Source organism: Lynx canadensis, chromosome C2, assembly GCF_007474595.2.
Source record: "Lynx canadensis isolate LIC74 chromosome C2, mLynCan4.pri.v2, whole genome shotgun sequence".
Classification (NCBI taxonomy): Eukaryota; Metazoa; Chordata; class Mammalia; order Carnivora; family Felidae; genus Lynx; species Lynx canadensis.
In genome coordinates this window covers 84,796,546-84,820,032 of record NC_044311.2, presented here as the reverse complement: position 1 = coordinate 84,820,032, position 23,487 = coordinate 84,796,546, and the positions used below count along the sequence as shown (strand labels likewise).

The following is a 23,487-nucleotide window of genomic DNA, read 5'->3' as shown; positions in this document are numbered from 1 at the left end:
TCTGTAAATTTTTTTCAGTCTCAGTGAGTTGCACATCTAAATCTTGACCTGTTTTATAGTTATATACACCTGTCTTTTCTCTTTTCTCCAATTTTTAGATGATTTATCATGTTTATTCTTCACATGATTATTTTGTGGTGCATTTTTGGGAACTAGACATTGTACACTAACTTTGGAATACAAAACGTGACCTGTTGATTGACCATGAGGAGCTTGTACTTTATCCCAGGAGGGAAGTGTGTCAGTAGTTATTGTAGTGACTGCCCAGTTGTAAGTGCCATTGAAGAGAGGTGAATAAAGGTTATACACGTAAAGGAAGGGAGCATGGGATTTTGCCTGGCAGTTAGGCTCTTTAGTCTTCTTTTGGTTTTTGGCTAAAGATCAGGGTTGGGTGAATACTTTTAATAGATACACAGATTGTTTTCCCTCAGTTCCTGAGAGCGACTGTATTTTGCTTTAGAACATAGCAGAGTGGGGCCCCTGGGTGGCTCAGTTGGTTGAGCGTCCGACTTCGGCTCGGGTCATGATCTCGCAGTCTGTGGGTTTAAGCACCACATCAGGCTCTGTGCTGGCAGCCCGGAGCCTGGAGCCTGCTTTGGATTCTGTGTCTCCCTCTCTCTCTGCCCCTCCCCGACTCGTGCTATGTCTCTCTGTCTCAAAAATAAATAAATGTTAAAAAATTAAAAAAAAAAAACATAGCAGAGTGTAGTGATTGGAGGAGTTAGAAAGCCTGGTTTATAATATGGTTTTGTCAGTAACTAGCTTTGCTCATTAGAAAATCTTTCTTCTCCTTTATCTATAAAATTGGAGTAAGTCCTTTCAAATTATCTCATGTAATTTTGAAGTAAAATGGGACTATATATGTGAAAGTGCTTTGAAAAGTTCACAAGCATCAACTTTAAGACATTTGGGGGAAGTTATTAATGAAATTGATAAAATACTATGATATTTGACTAAATGAAGGCTATTGCCAGGACTGCTTTATCTCTTTTTTTCATTCAGGTTTTATTTATTTATTTACTTATTTAAGGTTTATTTATCTACTTTGAGAGAGACAGAGACAGTGTGAGCAGGAAAAGGGCAGAGAGAGGGAGAGGGAGAGAAAGAGAGAGAGAGAGAGAGAGAGAGAGAGAGAGAGAGAGAGAGAGAGAGAGAAAGAGAATCCCAAGCAGGCTCTGCACCATCAGCGCAGAGCCCGATGCAGGTCTTGAATTCATGAAAACAGTGAGATTATGACCTGAGCTGAATCCGAGTCGGATGCTTAACTGACTGAGCCACCCAGGCACCCCTTTTCATTCAGGTTTTAATCCTTAATTATTTCTCTAGAGAATACAAAATAGTATAAGTTACTGTTTCCTATTTGTCTTCCCTTTAGTCTCCAGTGAACCTTTGACTTACAAGAAAATTGGTATTTGGAGTTCATAATAAGAAACACTTGTTCCTTTTAATTAAAAATTTTATATCCTTTAGTTGCCTAGTAATTATTGGAAGTAAATGTACTTTATTGTTGAAGCAGAATGAAGAATAGCTAAAGACACATTTTTGTCTGTTTCTGGCTGAATCTATATTTGGGTTTGGTATGGGTCTAGATGGATGCAAATAACTTAAATTAAGCTTATTGAGGCAAACTCCAGTAGTTTAATGGTAAAAAAGTACTATGCTAACTCTTTGGGTTGTATATATTGCCCTGGGGTATTACAGAGCTTATCCTCTAAGTATCTTGTTGGTTCTTTCTTTTTTTAAAAATGTTTCTTTATTTTTGAGACAGAGTGCTAGTGGGGGAGGGGCAGAGAGAGAGAAAGGGAGACTAAGGATCCAAAGTGGGCTTTGTGCTGAGAGCAGTGAGCCTGATGTGGGGCTCAAACTCCTGAGCTGTGAGGCTATGGAACTGTGAGGTCATGACCTGAGCTGAAGTCGGACACTTAATCAACTGAGCCATCCAGGTGTCCCTTGTTGGTTATTTCTTAAATGCAAAGGTGGAACATCTGTATGGTTATAAATACCTCATCCAATTTGACTTAAAAATCTTATCTTTTAGGTTCTCAACCCATTTTACATTTTCCAGCTGTTCAGTGTTATACTGTGGAGCACTGATGAATACTATTATTATGCTCTAGCCATTGTGATTATGTCTGTAGTGTCAATTGTAAGCTCTCTATATTCCATTAGAAAGGTAAGTCCAGTTTATTATGGCTTTTACAACTGTGTTTGTATTTTGTAGTAACATGTAACGTGTAGAGTAGTACTTGGTACAAAGTAAAACTCGATATAGTTATTCTTTTAGTTATATGTACTCCTTTCCCTCTCTTTTTGTGGTAGAGGAAGGCAGATGCTTTTTAGAGTTAGACTACCACCTGACTGTTTAGAGGCCATAGGGATCTATGTGTGCTTATCACAGACTGAAATACTAGAGGGTTGATACTCAGGACTGTCTCATTAAAATACTTCTTATTTTGTCTACAGCTAATTGAATACTCTTTGAACCTTTTAGTCTTGGCATTTTTAGTGGCAGAGTAACATACATTTACCATATTAACTTATTTTATAACACCTTTGCTTTTAAATACCTTGAAGAGTGGGTTTATATTAGCTAATTTTCACGTCTTACCCTCTATTTTAGCAATATGTTATGTTGCATGACATGGTGGCAGCTCACAGTACTGTGAGAGTTTCAGTTTGCAGAGCGAATGGAGGTAAGTACTTTAGGTAACACTTGGACACATAAATCAATAAAAGATACCCATTAAGCACTAATGACTGAGTGAGACAATGTATTATAAATAAAAAGAAGTGTTTGGATTTGTACTCATCTCTGAGTTTGTATCAAATTCATTCACGTAAAATTGTATTTTTCTTTCTCTATTAATGTAACAGGTACTGTGATAGGCCCCGGAGATGCAGGGGTTACCAAGATGGATATAGTCCTTGCCATCATTTAACTTCAGTCTAGTTGGAAAGGCAGATGATAAATAGTAACAATAAAGTGTGATAAATGCTATGATAAGGAGAGGTCAGGGAATTTAGATATTAGAGCTCATTTACTGTAGGTGTCAGGGACGGCTTCTTGGGAAAAGCATTTTTAAGTGGTTGAATTAGATAAGACGTAGGTGAGAAGGTGGTATGATGGGAGTGAGAGAGGAAGAGAAGAGGGTTCTAAGTGCCCAACGTTCTGGAAATGAGAGGGAGCTTGGTCATTGTAATAACTGAAGGAAATTCAGTGTGACCAGGGCAGCAAATAGATGATGGCAACTAGATGATGGATCTAAGGTATGTTAAGGAATTTGGCCTTATTCCAAAAGGCAATGGAAAGCCATCGAAGGGCTTAAAAGCAGGGGGGTGATCTGATGTTTGCATTTTTGAAAAAATCATTTTGGCTGCTGTGTTCAGACGGGTTCAGAAGGGAGTGATATTGAAGACACGAAATGGATCAAGGTGAGGGTTGTGGAGATGGATAGAAATGAGATGGGACTGAAAGATACTTAAATGTGGGCATTGAAACAGATCTGATGATTCATTGGATACAAGGCGATAGAGTGGTGTCAAGCTTGAGGGGGTGGACATCGGTGCCACTTAAATAAGGAACACTGGAGGAGAAGCAGGATTGTAAGGAAGGATAATGGTTTGGACATGTTAGTTTGTCTGATGTGAAGAGGTGTAAAGGAGATAAAGGAGAGGTGGCAGCCTAGCAGCACAGGCCTTGGAGGCAATATTCATTCTGATTGATTGAGAGTGTCAAATCAGTTTCCATTCTCTTGGCTCAGTATACTAACTACATCCAAGCATAAACACAGTTTGGCCTGGCAGGTGCTTTCTTCCCTGTGCTTCCTGGTCACTTGTTGCTTTAGTCGGGAGTATCTGTCTTCTCTATTGGTGTTCATCCTCTTTCTGCTCTGCTGCTGCTGAAGACACTGGGATGTTAGGACATTGCATTCAACTTGGATCTTCCTTATCCCCTTTGTAAACTCTTAAGAGATCATTGCTAGTTTGTTTTCTGGTATACCTGAGAGGAGTAGAATTTCAAGTGGCATTAAAGCTTTGGAAGAGTCAGGTTTATTATGCCTAGTATGTGCTTAGTATTATTACAAAGTTGTTTCCTCATGGCTTAGTAAAGTACTCTCCATTTTTCTTTAGAAAGGAAAAGAGTTTTCTTCCTACAGACCAACATCACAAACAGTAGTTTCTCTTCACCCGTCTTTGTTTACAAACTAGCATAACTCTCTCCTGAGCCTAGTGTTAAACCAGAGGGAGGGAAAGAATGAAAGGGAGTCTAAATGTAAGGCAGTCTTCTAGAAAAACCTCCTTTTACTTGGGAAGATCTTGTAAAAAAGCGTTTAGCTAACTTGAATAGTACAGATTTCTAAAGAAATAATGAACTAGATAACGTATTACAATGTTTATTTTGTAAATTTGTTTAAAATCTATCTAAAATGTTAGGACTACTTCAGGAATATTGAGAAGGCATTGAAATGTTGAGTAATAAATAGTGGCAGTGAGAAGAAGAATAGTGTAAAAAATGCTGTTAAAATAGAAAATATACTTGGGTTGCCTGGGTGGCCCAGTCGGTTAAACATTGACTTCAGCTCAGGTCATGATCTTGAGGTTTGTGAGTTCGAGCCCCGCATTGGGCTCTGTGCTGACAGCTCAGAGCCTGGAGCCTGCTTCAGATTCTGTGTCTCCCTCTCCCTCTCTGCCCCTCCTTTGCTTATGCTTTGTCTGTGTCTCAAAAATAAATATTAAAAAAATAATAAAAATAAAAGAAAATACATTTAAAAATTTCAATGCTTTCTACTATTTCCAAAGGATAATTAATAGAAATTTGAGCTTATTTACCTGTCGCGGGGGATATCATGTGTTGACTCACTATCTGTTCTTTAAGAGGGCTGTTGTTATGAGTGTTGAAGTCTAGCCACCTGTTTTGTCAGAGGGGACTTGGCATCACATGTGTGCAGCTGGCATCCTATCAGGGGTCAAACTACCTGACACACTTAAACACCATGCTTTGTTAGCCTAAGGAATAATAATCTTATTTGTCTTAGTTTCTTTTATTGAGATTGGCCTATTTAACTCCATTATATTTTTAACTTATTGAGGTCAGGTGACCTTCAGACAGATCTTTTATTTACTGTATTTGAATTTCAAGTTCAATGATATTCCTTTTTGTTTTTTGCATTTTTTTAAATGTTTATTTTTGAGGAGAGAGAGCTCGCCTGCACACGAGCAGTGGAGGGGCAGAGAGAGAGGGGCACAGAGGATCCAAGCAGGCTCCACACTGTCAGTACAGAGCTCCATGTGTGAGGCTTGATCTCACAAACTGAGATCATGACCTGAGCTGAAGTCAGATGCTTTACTGACTGAGCCACCCAGGTACCCCTCAAGTTAAAGAATATTCTATTCAGACTTTTCTTTCTTCTTCTTTCTTTAAATCCAGAAATAGAAGAGATCTTTTCTACAGACCTTGTGCCAGGAGATGTTATGGTCATTCCATTGAATGGGACAGTGATGCCTTGTGATGCAGTTCTAATTAATGGTACTTGCATTGTAAATGAAAGCATGTTAACAGGTAAACTAAATGAGTAAAAATCAGATCAGTTTATAATGATATTAGGATTAAGCAGTTACCGATTAAGCTATTTAACTGTCTTATTGTATCTGTAACTGTAAAATATTGTTTGTTTTCTTTACTCATGTCATGAATGTGATGGATAATGAAGATTTTTTTTTTATTTGGAGGAGACTGAATTCTTCATTATACTCAGTTGTGAGACTAAATTATTATGCTGGTATTCACTACATCTTTTGGCATACTTTTGACATGGGGAAATATTTTACAGTAAGGGAAGAGGAAATAAGTCCTTTGCCTACAGAGAATGGCAGCATATTTACTTCCCTATTTGATGTGTAATAAGTGGGAATGAAGATTTTATATTTTCCTTAAGCTGGTGGGGGCGGGGTCAGGGAGGGGAAGTAGACCTTGAAATGACTTCACTTTGGAAGTTCATAATCTGAAGGTAGAACTTTATATCTTTTTATCACTTTACCTTTTTTTTTTCCCTGGAAAGAAGTGATTCCTATATGTTTTCAAACTGTTAAGAGTTTTATCTTAAAACACAGTTGCACAAATATCCCTACATACTTGACACCTTTGAAGCAAGAACTATGTGAGTGGTACAGAGAATTAAGTTTTAATGTGAAAAAGAATTTGGCAGTTTGTTGTTGTTTGAGAGAACTACCATACTACTTATTTCTTTTCTCCCTTCCCCAGAGGTCTTTTTTCTTCCGTGTGTGTGTGTGTGTGTGTGTGTGTGTGTGTGTGTGTGTGTGGTGGAGGTTAGGAGTAGGCCTTCACATCTTAGTGCTTTAGGTTGCAGAGTGCTTTCCAATTCATTTTTTAAGGATAAGAGAGTAGATGCTGGGCTATGGCAGCTACCTGGTGTTCTTATCTGAAACGTCACAAAATCGTTTCCAAATTATTATGACTCACAAATGACTTTGAGGAATTATTGTGGGAGACAGGACTTGATATTTTTCAACAAGGAAATTGGTAGATAGAAAGCTAATTGAATAAGCTTTGTTATCCACATAAGGTAACTCTTTTTAAATTTTGTTTTTTTAAGTAATTCTTACACCCCTACATGGGGCTTGAACTCACAACCATGAGATCAAGAGTTGCATGTTCTACTGACTGAGCCAGCCCGGCATGCCACGCATATGAGAACTCTTAATAACTATTGAAACAGTCGTATGATAACATTTAACTGATTTAACAACTCAAGATTTGTGTGTTTGATGGTAATTTCTATGCTTTTATTTATTTATTTATTTATTTATTTATTTATTTATTTATTTTTTAAAGGAGAGAGTGTTCCAGTAACAAAGACTAATTTGCCAAATCCTTCAGTGGACATAAAAGGAATGGGAGATGAATTCTATAGTCCAGAAATACATAAACGACACACTTTGTTTTGTGGGACTACTGTAATTCAAACTCGTTTCTACACTGGAGAACTTGTCAAAGCTGTAGTAGTTAGAACAGGTAGAAAACATTTCATCTCTTCTTGCATGGTTTAGCATATTTGATGCCTACTGAATGTTTAAAAAGAGATTTTGGGAAATAATTCTCATTTTCTTATAAAAATACAGTCATTTTCTTCTTTAAATTTTTTTTTAAAGGATTTAGTACTTCCAAAGGACAGCTTGTTCGTTCTATATTATATCCCAAACCAACTGATTTTAAACTCTACAGAGATGCCTACTTGTTTCTACTGTGTCTTGTGGCAGTGGCTGGCATTGGGTTTATCTACACTATTATCAATAGCATTTTAAACAAGGTATGTAAATGGGACTCTTAATAGGGTTTGATTCTTAATGATCCACAATTCTTAATGGCTGCTAAGGATTTGAAATGAGATGAAGAACTTAACTTTTAATTTAATTTAATGACACTAGTAGCTGTTACTTTAGAGAGTACAGATACAGAACATTTTCATCATAGAAAGTTCTTTGGGATAGCTCTGGTTTAGGCAATCTTTTTCTTGCTCTCTTGTGACTTAAAAAAGGGAGGGTGACCACAAACTTACCAAAACCTTTATTTATTTATTTTTTTTGTAACTTTTGGGATATATAGCATTCAAGTTATTTGTGAGCCCTTGTCAAACTTCTCTTTTCCATCCCTTTTGGAGATGGGCGTAGTACAGTGCTTGTAGCAAGTCAGTATTTGATAGATATTGGTTGGATTTTGAAGTGTTGAAGTGTGTGGTGTGTGAAGCATGTAGAGCTCTTAAAATGAAGATTTCCTTTAAAAGTAGCTTACGTTCGGGGCGCCTGGGTGGCTCAGTCGGTTAGGCATCTGACTTCAGCTCAGGTCATGATCTCGTGGTTTGTGAGTTCGAGCCCCACGTCGGGCTCTGTGCTGACAGCTCAGAGCCCGGATCCTGCTTTGGATTTTCTGTCTCCTTCTTTCTGCCCCTCCCCCATTTGTGCTCTGTCTCTCAAAAATAAATAAATGTAAAAAATTTAAAAAAATTAAAAAAAATTTAATAAAAAAAAGTAGCTTACATTCCATAGTCCATTGACAATTCATTGAGCTTTCTATTTTGCAGACTCAAAAGGGAAAAAAATTGTAAATACTTTTTGGATGTAAATACATAGATACACACTTATATATAAAATTGAAAATGGTTTATAGATTCTTCACCAAAGAAATACACACAGATTAGTAAATATTTGATATTGGCGAGTCTGACATTTATTTTTGTGTTTATTGTAGGTAGAAATTGGGGTCATAATTATCGAGTCTCTGGATATCATTACCATTACTGTGCCACCTGCACTTCCAGCTGCAATGACAGCCGGTATTGTGTATGCCCAAAGAAGACTGAAAAAAATTGGTATTTTCTGTATCAGTCCTCAAAGGATAAATATCTGTGGACAGCTGAATCTTGTTTGCTTTGACAAGGTTGGTTCAGTTTTATAATCATTCTCAAAGGTTATTTTGGTAGCTTTTAAATATTTAGATTAAGGTTTTCTGTATTCTCTATCAACAGATTTGTACACATTGTATAATGTTCTTCGAATATTCCTCTTTTTCACCTTATTTGACACATGAATCATTTTTGTATATTCTCATTGCTTTTTCAATTTTTAATACTTTGGGATTGCCCAAATCTGCAATTGTCTTATTCATATCCAGAATTATGCCTTATAATAGTAATAAAGATTGTCTGATCTTTCTTGTTTTTAACAGAGTAAGCTCCATACAGATGTATTTACTGGAATTTTATTGCTATTAAGTATATATGTTCAGTTAAAGTTTGCTCTATGATTTTATTGAATATCTTTCAAAATTATTAAGGTCACTGATTTCACAATTTTATGTGAAAATGACCAGTTTTGTACACATATGAAATATTCCTTGCTTTGTCCTATAGAGAGTTTTCCTTTCCTCTGCTGAAATTAGTTTTCCTAAGAGTTTTAGGAATTAAATCTTGACCAAAAAACCTTCCATCAAGCTCTTGTTGGTAACTGATAGGATAGGAATAAGATTTTTGTGCATGATCACTATTAAAGGAAAAAATGTGAGACGAACTTTTGTTTTTAAAAAAAGTCATATCCTGGGGCAACTGGCTGGCTCATTGGGCAGAGTGTGCGACTCTTGATCTTGGGGTCGTGAATTGAGCCCCACATTAGGCATGGAATTACTTAAAAAAAAAAAAAGGTCCTATCTCATGACTACATTTTATATTTATCTGTTTGGAAAATTTCACTTATGCTTGTCTTTTTTGGAAACCTTACAATTAAAATTTTTAAGCAGATAACAAAAGTAGAGGAAAGATACAAGTATAAAAAGTCCTCATTTACCCATCACTCAGCTTTGTCAGTTAATCAGCATTTTGTCATTCTTCACTTCATCTGTCCCCTCACTTTGAAGATGGCAGCATCAGACATTCTTTCACCCAATATACCTCAGTTTTATCTCTAGAAGGTGTTAAAAAAAAATTAACTGCAGTACCATTATCTTATTCCACTTAACAAATTAACAGTTCTTTAGTATTATCTAATATCCAGTTCATATTCAGCTTTCCCTGCCTTTCTCAAAAGTATCTCAAAATTTTACAGTTTGCTTTTTCTGTCAGAATCCAAATAATGATTGCATTGGTTACAATTAATCTGTAACAATTGTTTTTCTTGCCCCTTACCCTGAATCATCTATTGAAGAAACCAGGTCATGTACATCTTGGATTTGGCTGATTGCTTCCTCCTGGTGTCATTTAACGTGTTCCTCTTCCTTTTTTGGTTCCCTGTGTCCTAATGTCTCCTTCCTTTGTAGGGATCCTTGATTAATTGTTGCATTGTTCTGTTTTTTTCATAATACAAGTCCATAAACATATACTTCTACATATATGCCCTCCGCCCCCCCACAGAGGAACCATATCACAAGGAATGTTCTGTACCCTTTCCCCACTTTAACTGTTTTTCCTGAAAGTTATTTTTTATCAATATACAGAGATCTTACTAGTTTTCTTTATTTATAACTATATACTACTTTTATTATGTATATGTAGCATAGCTTTTCATGTTTTTCTTTTTTTTTTTTGGAGGCATTATACTTTGTATATATGTACTTTAATTAATTAATTAATTAATTTTTTTAAGACTGGAACTCTTACTGAAGATGGTTTAGATCTGTGGGGGATTCAACGAGTGGAAAATACACGGTAAATATTAGCTAGAGTTGATAATTTATTAGTTACTTCCTAATATTTTAATGTATGAGATATTCAAACATATACTGAGTAATATTACAGCTGTGTACCCACCACCATGATTAAACGGTTGATATCTTGTCATACTTGCTTCAGATCTCTTTTAAAAGATTTAAAATATTACAGATATTGCTAACATCTTAAATCTATCCCTTCCCATAGCCCTACCATCATTCTGAAGTTGTGTTCTGTTAACTGTCTTTGCGTGTTTATATATTTAGTCTACAGACAAATCTCTCTCTCTAAACAGGACCTATTTGTAAACAAATGTATATGACTGATACAATGTACATGTGTTTTTGCTGCTTTTTTTTTTTTTTGGTGCCTCTTAACACTGTTTTCAAGATTTATCCAGGTTGGTATGTATGGGGTCTAACTTACTAATCTTCACTATTGTTTGGTATTCCATGATATGATCAAATCATAATATCTGTTCTAAGGGGCAGTTTCATCTTTTTTCTCCCTTTCCCCTTCCACTTTCACAAATGGTGCTGCAATTATAATTCTTACACACAACTCCTTGTGACCATGTAGTTGAAATTCAGTAAACAGCTTCTTGAAAATGTTGGTGCTGGGTTAGATAGTACATGCATGGCTACAGGTGTAGCAGGTACTGATCTCTAAGTGATGGTGCTCCCACTGCCTCCCTCAGTGGGTATGAGATCCTGTTGTTCCAGTTCTTGCCAGACTTGGTATTGTCAGGCTTCTCGTTTTTGCCATGGACAGATATGAAATGGTCTTTCATTGTGGCTTTTTGCAGTTTCCTCATTACTTATAAAGCTGAGCTTATTTTCACATTTTTGGAGGGATGGTCATTTAGCATTCTTCTTGTATTGTCACTTTATATATTGACAATGTTTCTGTTGTGTTCTTAGTCTTACTCATTTATTTGAAGTCCTTTGTATTTATTGGGAGGTAATCTTTTTCAGTACTATGCATTGCAAAAATATTCCAGCAGTCTGTCTTGTCATTTTACTTCCTTGTTGCCTTTTGATGGCTTAGTAGTTGTATTTATGTCATTTTTCCCCCTCAGAAGTCTGTGGGATTGAAGTTTATAGAGTTGGAGAGAGTATTGTTTGGTTCATATAATTTCACAGTTGTTACATCTTCTTGGTAAATAGTTTGTCACATTGTGACCTTATTTAATGCATCCTGCCTTAAATTCCCTTCCATCTTGTATTTCTGTAGTTACATCCCACCTGTTACCTGAGGGTATCTTTTTCATCACTTTACTTTTTAATCTTTCTGTGCCATTGTGTTCACATTTATAATTCCAAGTAAATTGGAAATTATTTCTACCATTTCTCGCCCTAGTTCACACATTTTCTCAAATTTCTCTCATATTTTTGTACATTTTCTCAGAATTTATACATTTTCATCTTTTACTGCTTGTCCTTAAATTATTAAGTCATAGAGTTTCAAGTTCATGGGTGTCTTTACTGGGTTTCTAGCCACCCCCCCCCCCCCCCGCAAGAAAGCCATGGACTGTAGGATATTTTTTTGATTATTCTCCTCCCCTCTTATTTATATGTATTTGTTACATAGTATTTTATGATTAGGATCTGAGTTTTATGCCATCTGCATGCTAAGATTTGCCTCGGTTTATGAACATCTTTGCTAACCATTGCTTCTTATATATCCCATTCTTCTGGAATAAATCACCATCTTCTGCAGCTACATTTGTTAGTGATTCTTTTGTTTCACTATGACTTTTTTTTGTTTTTTTTTTAACTTATTTTTATTTACTTATTTTTAATATGAAATTTATTGTCAAATTGGTTTCCATACAACACCCAGTTCACTACGACTTTTGAAGAATGGCGTAGCTGTCTAGATTTCCAGGCTGTCACTTGTGTTCTCTTAGCGCTTTAAAGGTGTTATTCCAGGGGCGCCTGGGTGGCGCAGTCGGTTAAGCGTCCGACTTCAGCTCAGGTCACGATCTCGCAGTCTGTGAGTTCGAGCCCCGCGTCGGGCTCTGGGCTGATGGCTCAGAGCCTGGAGCCTGTTTCCGATTCTGTGTCTCCCTCTCTCTCTGCCCCTCCCCCCTTCATGCTCTGTCTCTCTCTGTCTCAAAAATAAATAAACGTTAAAAAAAATTAAAAAAAAAAAAATAAAGGTGTTATTCCATTCCTCCTGACTCCTTTTTCTTTCTGTTTTTTTGTTTTGTTTTGTTTTGTTTTTTAATTTTTTTTTTTAACGTTTATTTATTTTTGAGACAGAGACAGAGCATGAACGGGGGAGGGGCAGAGAGAGAGGGAGACACAGAACTGGAAGCAGGCTCCAGGCTCCGAGCCATCAGCCCAGAGCCCGACGCGGGGCTCGAACTCACGGTCCGTGAGATCGTGACCTGAGCTGAAGTCGGACGCTCAACCGACTGAGCTACCCAGGCGCCCCTTCTTTCTGTTTTTTAAGAATCCTTCTTTATCCTTGATTTCTGCAGTTTCACCATGATCTTTTTATTTGTGTAGGACTTACTTGCTTCTTGATTCCAAAGATTTATGCTTTTCATAAATTCTGGAAATTTTTCAGCTTTTTTTTTTTTTTTTTTTTTTAAATTATGACCTTTCCCCCATTCTTTGTTTTCTGTCCATCTGGGAATCCCGGACATAGGTTACATAGGAAATTGCACTTGTTTTTTTTCCAAGTCAGCCTGTCCTCCTCTCCCCCCATAGTGTCTTGTTCTTTTTCTAAGTCTTTAATTTAAAAGTGCCCTTTTTGCATTCTTTCAGATCTCCATTCTATTATCTCAAATTTATGGGATTCTAATTCTGTCTTTGTTATGTCTGTTGAGTCATGGGAATGTTTCCCAGTGCATTTTTAAATTACGGACTTATGCTTAGCAGGAATTTTCTGTGAGATTTCTTTGTGGCTGTGTTGTGGGAGCTCCTCTCTGGAAACTTTAGACTGTGCTTGGGCCAGAGTGGTATCAGTCGTGCCAGATGAGCTTTAATATTACTTTCATAACTTGAGGATCTCTGGACCAGCAGTAGCATGGATTCAAACCCAGATCCTATCCTGACTGGTGTTGTGATTCAGAGTTTATGCCCTAAAACCAGACCTCCTGCATTTGAATCTTTGCTCTGCCACTTGTGTGCTGTGTAACCTTGGCAGGTTACCTAACTCTCTGTTTCAGTATCTCTTCTATGAAATGAGGATAAATAAAACCTCTTCCTGTGGTGAAGAGGACATGAGTCAGATATGTTTAAAGTTATTAGAACAGTGCCTAGTGCACAGTAAATATTTTACAGATATTAATGATTTTCTTGAGCTTTGGGTGAGAGAAAAAGAGATCAGCTTATTCTTAGTTTGGATATGTAGGTAAATTATTTTCAGTTTATTGTTTTTCCAAAGATGCTCTTCAAGAGCACTGGCTATCTTGGGTGAAAGGGATCCTCTCAGTTTGAACTCCCCACTTTGTATCTGGCCAGGACTTTGTCTTCCATTCCTATATGGGAATTAAAGCCTGGGTCCTTAGCATACTGGGATGACTCCCCTCCCTTCTTCCTTCTCTCGCAGGCAATCAGCATCACGCAGGTTCACATTCCTCTGGTTTTCCTTTCCTTCCATTTCTGACACTTGAAAAATTCCTTTTCATTCTTACGAGCTTGGTTTTGCATTTAAATGATGATGTGTTACACATTCATTTTGTGTTTTTACACATGTATTCTTATATGCCTATAAGCAGGAATTTTAATTATAATTATTATTTAGTATCTAGTATTTTCTATATTGTTATGTCTGGCATAGGTATTCAGAATCTTAGATAAGATGGTATTTTAGTTAATGTGTAATTTACATGGAAGAAAATGTTTTTGAATGCTAAAAACTGTAGTGAAAATTAATATGCACAGAAATGCAAACATTTTTTTCCATTTTTTAAAATTATAAAACCTGAGTATGATTAGAATATTTATAGTCTTAGATTTATGAATCTAATTCAGTGTATTTTCTATTTAGTTTTCTTTTGCCAGAAGAAAATGTTTGCAATGAGGTATTGGTAAAGTCTCAGTTTGTTGCTTGTATGGCTACCTGTCACTCACTCACAAAGATTGAAGGAGTGCTTTCTGGTGATCCACTTGATTTGAAAATGTTTGAAGCCATTGGATGGGTAAGTTCAATATTTTAAAACACAAGTAACTTGAAGGAAAATAATCTTGCAGCAGAAAGATGGTTTCTGCTAGTTGTTGTTTTTTTTTTTTTTTTTTTTCAACGTTTACTTATTTTTGGGACAGAGAGAGACAGAGCATGAACGGGGGAGGGGCAGAGAGAGAGGGAGACACAGAATCGGAAACAGGCTCCAGGCTCTGAGCCATCAGCCCAGAGCCCGACGCGGGGCTCGAACTCACAGACCGTGAGATCGTGACCTGGCTGAAGTCGGACGCTTAACCGACTGCGCCACCCAGGCGCCCCTTTGCTAGTTGTTTTGATGACCAGTTCATCTTGTACCATAAAGGAACTATGTAACATTGGAGAAACATTTATAATTGTGTAAAAAAGTGTCCGTTTTAATTAAATTAACTCACTCAAACACCCTTAATAGAAGATGATCTTCTCAGGTGCCTGCTTTATGTTTATAAGAGAAAGCAGCTGTTAGCAATTGGGGGTAATAGGCCCGAGTCAGAAAGATGATCTTCAACAACAATAATCTGTTGACCATAGGTGAAAAGTATAGCCCTGTGTCTTCATTGTTCTTTTGTCCCCATGTTCTACTTTCTGTGTCCACACACACACACACACACACACACACACACACACACACACACAGTTTTGTTTGTTTACAGTTTGTTTGTTTTGGCATTGAATATTTTGAGTGCATGCAGTGTTTCCTGGTTACCATTTCACAGTATTGTGTCCTTTTACAGATGCAATAATAAGATTGTTTTTAAAGTTCCTTCTGGCTTCTGAATTATTTTCTCTGGGTCAGTTTTCTTTCTCCCTCCCAACACTTAATCTTTTTCCTTCATGCCTTTTGTTTTCATGATATATCTTGATGGTACATTTATATTTAAGAATTAAGGTTTGCTTCGATAATTCTGGGTAGCTGCACTCAGGTTTTTACCCTTGCCCGTATGTGTGTAAGTCTGTTTACTTGAGCTGTGTCTCTTCTGAATGGCAAGGCCGACCCAGGGGGAGCTCGCTGTGTGCTGAGGGTGAGTCCTCATCAGGGGGCATCCTCAGCCCAGAGCTGCAGAGCTGGCCTTGTAGGTTGCCCTCCTCACCCCCTCTGCTGACCCTCATGGTAGCAGCCTTCCCTCCTCTCAGGTAGGTCGTTCATGTCTCTAGACAGTCACCCCTGGTCTTGTGTTTTGTTTTTATTTCTGCTTAGCTCAGCTATTCGGGCTGGTGAAGAATGTCCCTCCCTTGTATATCCTCTTGTGTTTATTCTGGGCTACTGTTTCTTGCACTGCTGCATTCGTCAATACAGTAATCAGTTTGCCTTTTATCTTCATATTTGAAATCCTTCTTTTTTAATTTCCTATTTACTTTGACAGGATTCTTTCTTTTTTTGTATTTTGTTGATTTTTTTTTTAATGTTTGTTTATTTATTTTGAGAGAGAGAGAATATCCCAGGCAGGCTCCACGCTCTCAGTGGGACATGGAGCTCAATCCCACGAGCTGTGAGATCGTGACCTGAGCCAAAATCAAGAGCTGTACACTCAGCTGATTGTGCCACCCAGGTGCTCCTGTTTTGTTAATGTTTTGAAAGAGGCACATGGATGTGTGCATTAGTGTTTGTCCATCTTCTGATAGCCCACAATAAATATTTGTCAAATCTAATTCCCAAAAGGCCTTTAGAGGATAATTTATGAGAGTAAAGCAAAATAGGACTGGTTCATCTTTGTTCTCTAAAACTTCTCTCTAGATGAACAGATTTTCAGTAGACTTAGTGTTCTGTTTGTGCATCTTTTAAAAATGGGTTAAATAAGTAAGTTTGTATTAATAGCATGTTTCGTTGACACTGAGATGTCTTGATGCTTGATCTTATCACAAACTATCAATGGAATGTTTCCACATAACCAGTCACTGCTGTTATTTGATGTGATCGATGCCATATAAGAACATCCCAATTTCAGAGATGTTAAAACATACCTTAGAATCGTATAAAATTGGCTCATTGGGCACAGTGCCCTTCCCCATCATTTTCCCATCGATTCCTTCACTTTGAAGTCTAATTAATTTATTTTTTCTTGTGTATGTGTACTTCATACAAGTTTTTGTTGGAATTATTTCACCAAAAATAAGTGTTTTTAAATTAAATTTCAAGCACTTAGGGTTAGTAGTATCTTAACCAGAAATGTTCACTCTGAGACACTAAACTCAAGTCTTTGTACCTCAATGTGTGCTTCATCCGGTGGTTCTCCTAATTGTATCTGAGCTCCATATACTTTACAATTTTTTTTTTTTTTTTTTACATTTATCTATTTTTGAGAAACAGAGTGAGACAAAGCATGAGCAGGGGAGGGGCAGAGAGAGAAGGAGACACAGAATCTGAAGCAGGCTCCAGGCTCTGAGCAAGGGGTCAGCACAGAGCCTGATGCGGGGCTCGAACCCACAAACTGTGAGATCATGACCTGAGCCAAAGTCGGATGCTCAACCAACTGAGCCACCCAGGCACCCCTGAGCTCCATATACTTTTGAATCCTCTCCTGTTAGCAGAAAAGAACCCTTGGATGATAGACTGAACATTTTTGGAACTGCAAGAATCTTCTATTTTTTTGCAGGAATAGTCTCTAAATCCTACGACAAGTCTTAGTTTTAGGAGCAAAATGAGAAAGATTTTCTCGTTTCTTTATTCCACTTCTCATCTCTGCTTCCCATCTCCCATGGATTTCCAGGACTTTAACTTTGTTTAAAATACATACAAGTTTACTTATACTAACATAAATATAAGTATGTATGCTAATATATTAGTGGTCTAGTAGTACTCGTTTATTCTTTGGGTACTGACTTTGTTGTCGTTATTACTGAAGATAGCCGTAATGTTTCTTTTAAAAGTAGAACCAGTGAATTGAATTTTATGAAGTAATGTGTTGAATATTTTCCTTTCAGATTCTGGAAGAAGCAACTGAAGAGGAAACGGCACTTCATAATCGAATTATGCCCACTGTGGTTCGTCCTCCAAAACAGCTGCTTCCTGAATCTACACATGCGGGAAACCAAGAAATGGTGCGAAATCACGTTAAGTTGGATGATACTTATAACGTTCATGTTCAGTCCTCATTTTGAACTCTTGCTAGAAGATGAAATCACATGTCCTTTATTTAATTCTTAGGCAGATACGAATATTTTAGCTGCATTTATCCAAAACTACACATCTGGTGTGTGTCGCAGGCACTCTGTGTGTAAAACATTGAGATGTAATTCTGATTACCATTACTTTTCCTTACTATTTATTGAACAACTTAGGCCTTGTGATTTAAACAGTGATTAATCCTTTAAATTCCTATGATTTAGCAGAAAGAATATGTGAATGGCTTTATTTTTAGGTGAATTTTAAAATGTTTCCCCTTAGTTTATTTTTAGTACTTAATATGTTAGTATTTTAGGATAACAAAGTATTTGAAAATAAGCACACATTAAAAAAAAAAGGAGATAGTAGAGAAGCAATCTTGAAACCTGACTTTGAAATACTCAAAGCTCTTTGCTATTTTTTAGATGTTTTGTGCATGTATAAAGTTTTTTTTTTTTTTTTTATAACTTGAGTATGTTGATGAGTAGTCTAATATGTACTATTTCTTTATTCTCTTTGTTTTATTTTTAGGAGCTGTTTGAACTTCCAGTAAGTGAAGAATGTTTACTTGTTACTTAAGGATATGTGTTTTAATTCCAAAAAAATAACAAATGCTTTGTGCATCTTTTGAAATCATACAGGCTATTTATGAGATAGGAATTGTTCGTCAGTTTCCGTTTTCTTCTGCTTTGCAACGTATGAGTGTGGTTGCAAGGGTGCTAGGGGATAAGAAGATGGATGCCTACATGAAGGGAGCACCTGAGATCATTGCTAGTCTTTGTAAACCTGAAACAGGTAAGGAATCAACTAGGCTTTGAATGAAATTGTTATTTGTGTAAGCTTGTAGTTGCAATTTTAACAATGGCGTTTATTTTTTCCTTTTTAAAAGTTCCTACTGATTTTGAAAAAGTTCTGGAAGATTACACTAAACAGGGCTTCCGTGTAATTGCTCTTGCACACAGAAAATTGGAATCGAAACTGACTTGGCATAAAGTACAGAATATTAGCAGGTAAGGTGGATGAACAGTCGTTCTACAGCTTTTCCGGTAATGTATAGTTTATATGTCATGTACAATAATTTATATGTTGTGAGTATGTATTAAATATTGATTTTTTATTTAAATCCAAGTTAGTTAATATAGAGTGTAATAGTGTTTTCATAAATAGAATTTAGTGATTCATCACTAACATATAACACGCAGTGCTCATCCCAACAAGTGCCTTTCTTAATGCCCATCGCGCATTTAGTCCACTCCCCCCACCCACAACCCCTCCAGCAACCTCTGTTTGTTCTTTATATTTAAGAGTTTTGTATGATTTGTCTCCCTGTTTTTATATTATTTTTGCTTCCCTTCCCTTATGTTCATCTGTTTTGTATCTTTAATTCCACATATGCAGAAGTCACATGATATTTGTCTTTCTCTGACTTATTTCGCTTAGCATAATATACTCTAGTTCTATCCACATTGTTGCAAATGGCATGATTTCATTCTTTTTAATCACCAAGTAATCCTCCATTGTATATATATGCTACATCTTTATCCATTCATCTGTTGATGGACATTTGGGCTCTTTCCATACTTGGCTATTGTCGATAATGCTGCTATAAACATTGGAGTGCATGTGCCCCTTCGAAAGAGCACACCTGTGTTCTTCGGATAAACACCTAGTAGTGCAAGTGCTGGATCATAGGGTAGTTCTATTTTTAATTTTTTGAGGAATCTCCATACTGTTTTTCAGAGTGGCTGCACCAGTTTGCATTCCCACCAGCAAAGGGTTCCTTTTTCTCCGCATCCTCGCCGACATCTGTTGTTGCCTGAGTTGTTGATTTTAGCCATTCTGACAGGTGTGAGTTGGTATCTCACTGTGGTTTGGATTTGTATTTCCCTGATGATGTTGAGCATTTTTTTCATGTGTCGGTTGGCCATCTGGATGTCTTCTTTGGAGAAATGTCTATTTGTGTCTTTTGCCTGTTTCTTCACTGGATTATTTGTTTTTTGGGCGTTGAGTTTGATAAGTTCTTTATAGATTTTAGATACTGACACTTTATCTGATATGTCATTTGCAAATATCTTCTCCCATTCAGTTGGTTGCCTTTTAGTTTTGCTGATTGTTTCCTTTACTGTGCAGAGGCTTTTCATCTTAATGAGGTCCCAGTAGTTCATTTTTGCTTTTGTTTCCCTTGCCTCTGGAGATGTGTTGAGTAAGAAGTTGCTGTGGCTGAAGTCAAAGAGGTTTTTGCCTGCTTTCTCCTCGAGGATTTTGATGACTTCCTGTCTTACGTTTAAGTCTTTCATCCTTTTTGAGTTTATTTTTGTGTATGGTGTAAGAAAGTGGTCCGGGTTCATTCTTCTGCATGTCACTGTCCAGTTTTCCCAGCACCACTTGCTGAAGAGACTGTCTTTATTCCACTGGATATTCTTTCCTGCTTTGTCGAAGATTAGTTGGCCATACGTTTGTGGGTCCATTTCTGGGTTCTCTGTTGTGTTTCATTGATCTGTGTGTGTGTTTTTGTGCCAGTGTTATACTGTCTTGATGACTACAGTTTTGTAATACATTTGAAGTCTGGGATTGTGATGCCTCCAGCTTTGGTTTTCTTTTTCAGGATTGCTTTGGCTATTTGGGGTCTTTTCTGATTCCATACAAATTTTAGGATTGTTTGTTCTAGCTCTGTGAAGAATGAGGGTGTTATTTTGATAGGGATTATATTGAATATGCAGATTGCTTTGTGTAGTATTGATATTTTAACAATATTTTTTGTTCTTCCAGTCTGTGAGCATGGAATGTTTTTTCCATTTTTTTGTGTCTTTGATTTCTTTCATAAGATTTCTATAGTTTTCAGTGAATAGCTTTTTCACATCTTTGGTTAGGTTTATTCCTAGGTATTTTATGGTTTTTGGTACAATTGTAAACAGTATCAATTCCTTGATTTCTCTTTCTGCTACTTCATTATTGGTGTATGGGAATGCAACTGATTTCTGTGCATTATTAATATATCCTGCAACTTTGCTGAATTCATGGATCAGTTCAAGCAGTTTTTTTGGTGGAGTCTTTTGGGTTTTCCAATAGAGTGTCATGTCATCTGTGATGAGAAAGTTTAACTTCCTCCTTGCCAGTGTGTGTGCCTTTTCTTTTTGTTGTCTGATTGCTGAGGCTAGGACTTCCAGTACTGTGTTGAACAGCAGTGGTAAGATTGCACATCCCTGTCATGTTCCTGACCTTAGAGGGAAGCTTTCACTTTTCCCCCATTGAGGATGATATTAGCTGTGGTCTTTCATAAATGGCCTTTATGATGTTGAGGTATGATCCTTCTAACCCTACGTTCTTGAGATTTTTTTTATCAAGAAAGGATGCTATGTTTTGTCAAAATGCTTTCTCTGCATCTACTGAGAGAATCATGTGGTTCTTATCCTTTCTTTTATTAATGTGATGTATTACATTGATTGATTTGCAGATATTGAACCACCCCTACAGCCCAGAAATAAACCCCACTTGATCATGGTGAAGAATTTTTTAATGTATTGTTGGATTTGATTTGCTAGTATCTTCTTGAGAATTTTTGCATCCATGTTCATAGGGAAATTGGTCTGTAATTCTCCTTTTTAGTGGAGTCTTTGTCTGGTTTTGGATCAAGGTAATGCTGGTTTCGTAGAATGAGTTTGGAAGTTTTCCTTCCATTTCTGTTTTTTGGAACAGCTTCAGGAGAATAGGTATAAACTCTCCTTTAAATGTTTGGTAGAATTCCCCTGGGAGACCATCTGGCCCCGGACTCTTGTTTGTGGGAGATTTTTGATTATTGATTCAGTTTCTTTAGTGGTTATGGGTCTGTTCCAGTTTTCTATTTCTTCCTATTTCAGTTTTGGTAGTTTATATGTTTCTAGGAATTTATCCATTTCTTCCAGATTGCCCAGTTTGTTGGCATATAATTTTCATAATATTCTCTTGTTATTTGTATTTCTGAGGTGTTGGTTGTGATTTCTATTCTTTCATTCATGATTTTATTTATTTGGGTCCTTTCCTTTTCCTTTTTAATCAAATCTGGCTACGGGTTTATCAATTTTGTTCTTTCTTTTAGAGAAACAGCTCCTGGTTTCATTGTTCTGTTCTACTATAATTCTTCTTCTTTTTTTTCTTTCAATATCATTGATTTCTGCTTTAATCTTTATTATTTCCCTTCTTGCGCTCACTTTGGCTTTGTCTGCTGTTCTTTTTCCAGCTCCTTTAGGTGTTAAGTGTAGATTGTGTATTTGAGACCTTTTCTTCCTTCTTTAGGAAGGCCTGGATTGCTGTATACATCCCTCTTATCTCCTTTGCTGCATCCCAGAGATTTTGGGCTGTCATGTTTTCATTTTCATTGGCTTCCATGTACTTTTTATTTTTAATTAAAAAAATTTTTTAACCTTTATTTATTTTTGAGAGAGTTGGTGGGGAGAGAGAGAGAGAGCGAGCAAGCAGGGGAGGGGCAGAGAGACTGAGACACAGAATCGAAGCAAGCTCCAGGCTCTGAGCTGTCAGCACAGAACCCAATGCAGGGCTTGAACTCATGGATCTTGTGATCATGACCTGAGCCAAAGTTGGACGCTTAACCAACTGAGCCACCCAGGCACCCTGGCTTCTATGTACTTTTTAATTTCCTCTTTAATTTCTTGTTTAACCCATTCATTCTTTAGTAGGATGTTCTTTAGTCTCCAAGTATTCATAGTCTTTCCAAATTTTTTCTTGTGGTTGATTTCGAGTTTCATAGCATTGTGGTCTGAAAATATGCAAGGTGTGATCTCTGTCTTTTTGTACTTGTTGAGGGCTGATTTGTGTCCCAGTATGTGATCCATTCTGGAGAATGTTCCACGCGCACTGAAAAAGAATGTATTCTGCTTTAGGATGAAATGTTCTGAATATATCTGTTAAGTCCATTCAGTCCAGTGTGTCATTCAAAGCCATTGTTCCTTATTGACTTTCTGCTCAGATGATCTGTCCATTGCTGTAAGAAGGGTGTTGAAGCCCCCTACTATTATGGTATCGTTATCAATGAGTTTCTTTAGAAGGTTTGGGATTAATTGACTTATATATTTGGGTGCTTCCACGTTGGGGACATAAATATTTACAATTGTTAGATCTTCTTGGTGGATAGACCCCTTAATTATGACATAATGCCCTTCTTCATTTCTTGTTACAGTCTTTATTTTAAAATCTAGTTTGTCTGGTAGAAGCATGGCTACTCTAGCTTTCTTTTGACGACCATTAGCATGATAGCTGGTTCTTCATCTCCTTATTTTCAAACTGCATGTGTCTTTGGGTCTAAAATATGTCTCTTGTAAGCAGTATATAGATCTCACCGACCTGCTATCAAGCACCCCTCCTTTGTCTCAGGCCTCCATCCACTCCCTGCCTCTACCCTGTGTCCAAGCCATTTGCCTGTCAGGCAGCACCTCCTTCCAGAGTTTTATCTCAGATGGGGTTGTGTTTCAAAAGCCCACACTTCATACACCACCACCACCACCACCACCACCACCACCCCCACCACCCCCACCACCCCTGCCCTTCGCTGGCCTGGAGCCACGCTGACTCTTTGGGGGAGGGTCTCACTGAGCAATGGCTGTGTGCCTGCTTGCCCCAGAAAACATTTGTGTGATAGTGCAGTGGCAGAGGTTTGGAGATTGTGGCTGATCAGAACACACAGCCAGAGCCAGAGTTTGCTGTACTCTGGTGTCTCTTGTCTCGGTACCAGCAAATGTGACTGCTCTCTGGGGTCCTCTGGGACCTTTGCCTTTGTGAAGGTTGTATGGCCTCTACTAAATGCTCTCCAAGCAAGGGAACCACTTCTCCCCGTGGTTCCCTCAGACCCCTCAGACCCTGCTGCCTACTCCTGGTGATTTGCCCTGCTTCCTCACCAGAGCACCACCAGGCACTGAGCTCCACTGTTCAATCCTGGTGGTATTGAAATCCTCTCCTTTCTTCCTGTCAGTGGTTTTGGGGGACAGATTTCTTGTTCAGTTT

General features: G+C 37.4%; 1 protein-coding gene across 5 annotated transcripts in view; it reads left to right on the top strand.

Annotated features, from left to right (window-relative positions):
• The window catches only part of ATP13A3 (ATPase 13A3), an 89,388-nt gene that overhangs the window by 32,209 nt on the left and 33,692 nt on the right, over positions 1-23,487 (top strand). For all 5 annotated transcript variants that reach the window (XM_030329078.1, XM_030329080.1, XM_030329079.1 and 2 more), the window contains 12 exons: positions 2,039-2,173; positions 2,621-2,693; positions 5,429-5,560; positions 6,854-7,033; positions 7,171-7,328; positions 8,267-8,455; positions 10,153-10,214; positions 14,220-14,370; positions 17,313-17,429; positions 18,025-18,042; positions 18,135-18,288; positions 18,383-18,503. In XM_030329078.1, coding sequence (XP_030184938.1) covers positions 2,039-2,173; positions 2,621-2,693; positions 5,429-5,560; positions 6,854-7,033; positions 7,171-7,328; positions 8,267-8,455; positions 10,153-10,214; positions 14,220-14,370; positions 17,313-17,429; positions 18,025-18,042; positions 18,135-18,288; positions 18,383-18,503 — 1,490 coding nt within the window. The remainder of the gene's footprint in view (positions 1-2,038; positions 2,174-2,620; positions 2,694-5,428; positions 5,561-6,853; positions 7,034-7,170; positions 7,329-8,266; positions 8,456-10,152; positions 10,215-14,219; positions 14,371-17,312; positions 17,430-18,024; positions 18,043-18,134; positions 18,289-18,382; positions 18,504-23,487) is intronic.